This window comes from Alligator sinensis, unplaced genomic scaffold (assembly GCF_000455745.1).
Source record: "Alligator sinensis unplaced genomic scaffold, ASM45574v1 scaffold882_1, whole genome shotgun sequence".
In the NCBI taxonomy this organism is placed as follows: Eukaryota; Metazoa; Chordata; order Crocodylia; family Alligatoridae; genus Alligator; species Alligator sinensis.
Window position 1 is genome coordinate 846,675 of NW_005842500.1, and position 8,259 is coordinate 854,933.

Here is an 8,259-nt window from a genome sequence, read left to right on the forward strand (position 1 = left end):
TATTAAATAACAGTAAGAGCAGGGGTGGGGGGAAGAAACTTAACTGGTTTTATGAAGAAGCTTGGTAAGTTGGAACAGTTGGAAGTAGCAACAATTGGAAGCCCAGGAGATTTCCATGCACAAATAGCTCAGAGAAGAAATACAGAAATTAAAGAGGGTCACACACAGCAGCAGGAGGGTGAAGCAGAATTCCACCATTGATCTGGATATGAAAGAAGTTAAAGGAGCTGGGAGAGGTTTACTGTATAGTAGGAAGGGGGGTTCTGGCTCTCCTATGATAGGTAAAGTTGTGTCTGCAGTCCCCAAGTTAGAGTGCAGAGTGGAGGGTGTCTGGTTCCTTTGTGCTTCTGGGTTTTGCGGGTTGCTACATGAGGCTAAGAAGGATTTTTTTTTCTTCCTATTGCTTCAGATTGTTTTCACCTTCCTAAGAAGCATCTGGTATTGGTTGCAGACAAAGCTGGGGATTTTAAACTGGAGTATACTAATGAACTTGCTGAACCAAAAATCCCAGCAGGTTCTTGTTAGAGTAGGGGCAGGCAATTATTTCAGGTGGAGGGCCGCTTCCTGAGTTTTGGCAAACTGTTGAGGGCCACATGGGTAGCCCCACGACAGGTGCCCCATCCCTGGTCACTATCTTGTGACTAGAAGCTCTGCCCACTACCCCTGACCTTTGCCACTGAAAGTTCCTCCCCTTGCCCCTGAAAGCACTCCTTTCAGCAAGGGGCTTTGCCATCTTAGAACCAGAAAAATACCAAGTTATATTCTAAAAAGCAAACTTCTAACACATTCATTAATTTGATTTCAAAAAATATTTTTGCCCTGATTTACATTCTGTGTAGTGTACATAGAGGTGTATATAGAGGTGATAGTATAATAACTTAAAATGAAGTTGTGCTTTTGTATACTGTGGGGGGTACAGGATTGTGAGGGGCTGTGGGTGTGTGGGTATATGGGGTGTGAGAGAGGGTGTAGGGGTGTGTGGGGGTGGATGGGGTGAGGGTGTGGGGTGAGGGATCATGTGGGTGTGTGTGTGGATATGCGGGGTGTGGGTAGGTATGGGGTTTGTGAAGGATGTGTGTGGGGGGGAGAGTGGCTGGGGTGTGTGAGGGGATGTGGGTGCGGGGGTCTGCATGTATGGCAGTGCGGGGGGAGTGTGCATGCATGTGTATGGTGGGGTGTGCATGTGGGACTCACCCTATGAACACACACACACACACACACACACAGTCCCTCCCTACACCCCCACCCTGGGTACTGGCGTGGGCCCTGTGCTCCTTAGGTCCAGTGATGCAGCCACATAGTGCTGGAACACTGCATGAGCACAAAAGCAGGGAAATGGCTGGGGGTGTGGTGAGGTGAGGCTGGGCTGCTGTCCTGCTGCCAGCTCCCCCTGGGTCCTACTGCCCCTGGCTCCAGTCATCTTTGACAGGCAGCCAGGAGCAGATAAATATTAATTTTCTATTTTTTTAGGGGCCCCATAGGCTGCATAGAATGGCTTGGAGGGCCAGATCCAACCCGTGAGCTGTATTTGCCCACCCCTGTGTTAGAGGGTCTTGCTTTGCTCAGGGTCAGATCAATCAAATTGGGGATCAAGAGATAATTTGACCTCATGGCCAGATTGGCAAGGACTGTGGGTTTTTTTGCCTTCCTCTATCATATGGGCACATGGTCCTCTGTGGATCTCTTGAGCTTATTTAATAATTGCTGTCCTTGCAGTGGCAGAATATTGACAGTGCTTTTGTCTCCCTGCTTTAAATGTGTCAAGTTACAGTTGATGTTTTGATCATGGCGCTTGGTAGTTTTACAAGTGGGTAGTTCACAACATTGTAAATAATTGGTTAGTGGGGATAATCTTGCCTTAGGCAAGGGGTTTGATTAGATCATCTCCTGAGATCTCTTCCAGCCCTACTTTGATTCTAAGATTCTAAGTTTATGAATAGGGATATATGATGTGAATGACCATGTTAGCAGGAGGCTGAACTCGATGATGGAGGAGATCCTTCCCAGTCTCATTTTCCTGTGTTCTGATATTAAATAGTAATGCAGTCACAGAATCCCAATCAGAATAATACAAAGAGCAGCCTAGATATATGACAGGTGACACAGAAGATTTATGTATAAACATAGTAACAAGGAGTCAACTGTGCACAACTATTTACTCATTTGGCGAGAATACGTTTTATAATCCATAGAATTCAGAACATGAGGCTACGTGCTTATGCCACTGCAGACCAATACAGATTTAGGTGAAATCTCAGGAAAAGAGTCCTAAGTGTAAGAAAGGTAGGACAACAAAACAAGCTGTCCAGGGAATCTTCTTAATTAGAAAGGGTCAAGAAAAAGCTGGATCAGCATGTGTCTGGGATGTTTTTAAAATAGGGGATGCTGCATTTGTACCAATTGTACTGGATGACCCTGGGGGCCCCTCCCAAACCTGTGATTCTAAGGGACTACATAATTAAAATGGCAATAACAACATATTATTTAGAACTTGACCATATGTTAAAAATACATATTGAAGAAAATAATTATAAAAAGAGGTGTGATTCACCAGTGGATCAAGATTCAGAACAGGATTTGATTAATAAAATATACCAACTCTGCTGTACTTTTTCCCACCAGTCCACCATATGCAGCCCCCAAGGAGTTAATTTGCAGCCCCTGAGCTCCCAGCTGCTTCAGCTGCTGCTGAAGTTCTCATCTTCCCCTCCTTCCTCCTGCTTCTGCTGCCTGCCCCTGTCCTAGGGGGAGGGTGGCATGGCCTTGGGAGCTAGTGGTCAGACAGCTGGGAGGGACCTGAGAACCTGACATGGCACACCAACAAGGTACGAGGGGAGGGGGCATCTGCCATCTGGCCTGGCAGGGGAGGGGAGAGGGGTGTTATGTGGCCCCTGGGGCTGCAGTGCTTGCAGCCCGCAGTCACTGAGAAGTTAGACATCCGTGTTCTAAATGAATCTGATTAAAAGCCAGGATCAAAATTAACACAGCAGCTTAAACTATTTATTGTCTGCTTTTTGCCCCTTTTGTGTTTTTCAAAGGGGAGTGCCAGGGAAATTAACCCTCTCTGCCTATATATGTTTTCATATCCCAGACTAAAAGCCCTAATTGGAGCCTCTGTCAGCTGGACAGATGGCACCATCACTTAAAATAATTTAGTAACCATAATGGCCCTGCTTTTCCCATCACTCATACTAATTTTAAATGGATATACTTTCATTAGTTTAGGGGACTTAGCCATGACTTAAAGCTGGTCTAAATAAAAGTAGAAACAAGCCCATTATTTTCATGCAACTTGGTAAGTCATTTAGCCAAACTGATTCTCAGCATGGTAAAGTCCTGTTCTGGCTCAGTAGCTGCTGCCCTTTTTATTTTTTAACCTATATGCTGTAAAGTAACTATACATATTAATATTTTTATAGAAAGGTCTAGACCTTTTGAAACATTTATTGGGCGATTTGCTGCAGTGAATTCCATATGCAAATTATTAACAGTCTCCATTAAGGGATTCCCTCTTACAGATGGGTACATTTCCATACATCCTTAAATACTAACTATATTCAGGGTTGGAAGAATATTGCTGACATGTGACTGGTTTGCAGTATTTCTCTTTCAATGTTACTGCTGTCATCAAATAGGAGTGATTCCTCACTGACTGATTTTTGCAGGAATGCCTGTTAGGACCTTTTTTGTATGCCTGCGTGTTTGGCTGTCTTTCACTATCACTTCTCCTGCACACATAGTCAATACAATGGGAAAACAGAATGAGGCTCTACGGGGCTTCTTATTCCTAGTTTCAGTGTGTAAGGTAAGGTGATCTTTTCAAGCTACCAAAGGACAAGTAGCAAGGAAGGGAGAAAGGAGTCTGGAGGAGAAAACCAGTTCAAGAGGGGCCACTGCCAGGTGATGCTTACAACATGCAAGAAGCCATGCACTGCAAACCTTCCATCCTGGATTGCCATGACGAGCCAGTAATAACACATTTTGATGAAGCAATAGAGCAGCACTGTGATCCTATCAGTGGGAGCCAGAATCACCCTTCATACTCACAAGGGACACACCAACAGTGTCCGCATTGACATACAAAACAGAGGAAACCACTGTTCCTTACACCCAAGAACTCTTAATCCATTATCTTTTTCTTTTATGTCTGCCCAGCACCTAGCAACATGGGGTCCTGGGCCTTAGTTGCTACTGTAGTGCAAATTAATTTATGCTAATAACCCCCCATCTCTTAATCTGGGCTCCTTTTGGGTCAGTATCAAGGGTCTAATTATAAGCCCAAGAGGGAGCAGAAAGTTACACCCATTATGTTTTAGAAGCCTCTGAAAGTCCCCTAAAATACCTCGTTCACTGGTTTATGATGTTTTGACTCTCTTGTTCAACAGTGAATATTGGTTATCCTGCCCCTTAGGGCAGAGGTAGGCAGCCCCCCACACGGGTGCCAGAGCACAGCATGCAAAAGCATTTTGCTTGTCATGTGCGCCTTGTGGCTCCCCTGCCATCTGCCCCTGGCATACCAACATTTTACAAACTGAGGTTGTGGGTGTTTTTGGCACTCTGTCCAAAAATGTTGCCAACCTCTAAGGTAATGCTTAGTAGGAAATCACCTGCTTTAGAGGCAAATTATTTTTCCGACAGCTTTTTAAAAAGCTAGTTATTTAAAACTGCTTGATAAATTGACACAGATAGCGAGATGTTCAGAAGATGTGTGAAACTGACAGTCACCATTCATCGCATGGCTATAATGAGACTATCCACAACACAGCATTTTACCTGTACCTAAGCTTCTGAGTTACCATTGCTAAATGGTTTCAACAGAAGTAGAGAGTTGAATTAATAGAGAATGGCATGTTACATTGCACCATAGAAGAGAGCAAGGCTAGGTCTGGTACAAATGCCAATTCCACAAAGCACGTGCTGAAAATGAACCATTTATTTAAACGTTTGGTTGGGTTGGGATTCCAAGGAACAACACAGAAGACAGTTTGAAAAACTCCAGATGTTCAGGGGTTGGTTTGGTTCACAACCCCAAAGCCTGGATGCTTGTCTGACCCTCTGGCATTAGCAATGTTAGGCTGGAACAACAACCAGCTTTCCAGTGCAATCCCTGCTAATTTCTTTCCATAACTGTACCTGAAAAGATGAGCAATTTTCCACCTCCCTGATGTGGATAACTGTAGCACTTTCCCTTCGCAGTCCTTTGTCAGAACTAGGAAGTGAATGGGACCTCAGGCATGAAAAATATATTTTTTTTAAAGTTGGGCAAAATCTTGATATATGTCAGAAGTTTGAGTGTATTACCTAGAATCCTCCAAAATGGCCTAACCATCCTTACAGTGGTTCTTGTTATATAGCTTTCACACAAAGCTATCACACTTTAGGTGCATATATTATTAAAAATATGATAAAGCTGGCTAACAGAGAGAGAGTCCCTTGTGCTCTTCCAGATTTTGCCAGTATCCCCACTCAAACTGGCATATAACCCGAGCAATGCACTGGTGCATCAGGCCTGAGAAGTTTGACAACTACAGCTCAAGCCAATGCAGTAGGGGCAGGGAGAGAATAATGAGCATTTATTAAAACAGAGACTGCATGTAGAGCACTCAGGCTCCAAAGTGCATAAAACCACAAATCAGAACAAAGCTTTCATCTTCAGTTAGAAACTGTCTGGTTTAGTCTGCAATGCTAAAAATTCATCAATAATATTAACAAAGTTCACAGAAAAGCAGTTAAAGCACACATAAGCATTCCTGAACTATTTTTTATTTTAAGTCTCATGAAGAAAACCAAATGATGATTGTTGTCATTTGCACATTCTGTGCTTTTCATATATCAGCCAGCTGACAGGCTGTTTTCTATAGTCAGACAATTGGCTCACAGCCAAGGTACACACACACACACACACACACACACACACACACACACAAGAAAGTGATTATACAACCATGATGCTTGGAGGAAGGCTGGGGGCTACCTGTTCACTAAATCACAATATTCATTCACCCACTAAGGCATCAATCTGTGATTACCAGGAATTAAAGAAGTCCTGCTGCAGTTTTTGCATATACAAGTTTGGATTTTAACTAGTGGTAACAGAAACTTTTTTTTTTTATTGCAGATGTAGTGCAGGGAATGGTATGGATTTCAACTGTTCTGCTCTTGACAGGACTTCTGTTTGTTTTCACTAATGAAGATACATTTGCTGCACCTAGTTGTACATAACCACATAACACTATATCATTCACACACTGCAGGCTCTCTGAGTTAGAACAAAAGGACAACTGCAGCTTTTAAACAAGTTCGGTAGCATGAAGTAATCTGACCTGCTTCTCTTCGTTTCTGCTGTCCCAACCCACAGTTCTATTAATTATTTGGATTTGTATGCAAATTCCACATACCTGAATCATGATCTCAGCCTTGTCTTGTATCAAATGATGATCATCCAAGGGCACTGTGCAAATTTCATCTCTCAGGCAAGCCAGGCTCCCCCTGAAGGCCATTAGGCACTCCTGGCTCCTGATACGCCAGCCCTTTCAGCCCCTTTAATCCAGTTCATTGAAAGGAACCCATCAGCTCCACATTTCTGCAGTCCTAGAAGGAGACACCCTGCTTAAGTTGCTTTGAACCTGGCACCCTTCACTGAGAGTAAGCATCAAAACCCAAGCCCAGCCCTGCCTGGACTTGACCTTTTGCTTCTCTCTGCCGAGAAAGGTTGAAGTACTTTTGTTGTCATTGGTTTCACTGTTCTCAAAGCTCTTTCTCTTTCTGTCTTTTCCCTTTTGTTATAGGGAAAAGACAGAAAGAGGTCGGGACAACAAATAAGAGTACTAGTGTCTAAAGCTATGTCTCCAGCTGGGGAACTTTGCCTTTCCTATCCTGGTGGGAGGGTTTTTGGATCACTCAGTGGTATGGATACAATAACAAGGAAACTAGCAACTTGGAAAACAGTCTGTTTTGGAGGGTGTTCTGCTTTTGCAAAGAAGAAAAGAGCTATCCAGCAATCTTTCACTAAGGCAAGCTGATAATACCAGAGTAATTTGAGAATGAGTAATGGTTAAAGTCAACACCAAGAATGGCTTTGAAAGCAGAATTTCAGAAGGAAGTATCTGGAGGAATTTCCTGCTTCTTTGTGCAGTCTGTCTGCCAGGGCCCATTAATTAATCCCACTTGATTTTTAACATAACTCACTTTTCTCGCTGGTAAAATGATGGTAACTGCTAATGGGGAGGAAGATGAGTCATATGATTAAAGCACAGTACTGGGAAGTCAGAGGCAAGTATTTTAGTTCCCTCTGCAAAAGATACACACCATCCCCTGCAAATTAGAATTTCAAGAGTGAAGAGTATTTTTGAGCTTTTAATTTTCAGCGCCACAGAACTGGAAAAGAGAAAACCTGACTGATTATCACAAGTTCTGAGAACCTGCAGCTCCCACTGAAACCCCCAGGACAGAGGTATCTAAAGCCTCAAACTCACACTATTAAAAACTACATCTGAAAATTTAGCAACTTATTTTTCTGTGCTTCACTTCACCCTTCAGCAGGGTTGGGGTGAGATGTAATACAATATTTTCTTATTTTATAGGGGGCTTGGGATGCTTAATTTTTAAATCTCTCAGATGTGCTGCAGAACAACTAAGTAATGGTGGGGTTTTTTCTTGTGTATTTCTATAACTATTTATGTTGGACTACAAGTGGCATAGCAGTATCCTTTTACAATGACTCCAGAAGAAAAGGACTCCCCAGGTTTGTCCATTTTCGTATTACCATTAGTCTGAAAAGTTTTAATAATTAATGGGCATTTTGCACTGAGCTGATAGTTAGCATTGAAGGTTTAAGCTCAAGAAACTTTTTCTTTCATTAATGCATGTTAAGTTCCACTCAATCTCCACTTTTCTCACTCTCATTCTTTATTTGTATTGGAGTAGTCCCTTCAAGGCCTGTTTTCAGGAACCCACTCTGACAGGAAGTCTACACAAAATGCATCTGGAGGGTGGATTAAATGACCTTGCCTCACACCTCATAAAATGACCCAAGACATACCATAATTCCCTAGACATTTTCTGGGCACCATGTCTGTTGCTTTATTTAGTCTAAATAGCTTCACAGTTCTCTATGTTAGTGTATGTGCTGAGAACTTGTACCTCTGAAGCCTTCTAATGGGCAGTGTGGCTTTCAAGCATATGCTGAAACTCACATGTGCATTAACTATTTGTGAAGGTGGTGACTGTAAGATGCACCATGACCACACTTCTCTGATG

The 8,259-nt window shown here is 42.9% G+C and overlaps 1 protein-coding gene across 1 annotated transcript in view; it reads right to left on the reverse strand.

Annotated features, from left to right (window-relative positions):
• Nucleotides 1-6,810, reverse strand: part of LOC102379220 (tensin-3) — a 477,473-nt gene extending 470,663 nt beyond the window's left edge. Inside the window, 1 exon segment of the mRNA XM_025212996.1 lies at nt 6,399-6,810. Coding sequence (XP_025068781.1) covers nt 6,399-6,500 — 102 coding nt within the window. The 5' untranslated portion in view covers nt 6,501-6,810.
• Between the last annotated feature and the right edge of the window lie 1,449 nt (nt 6,811-8,259).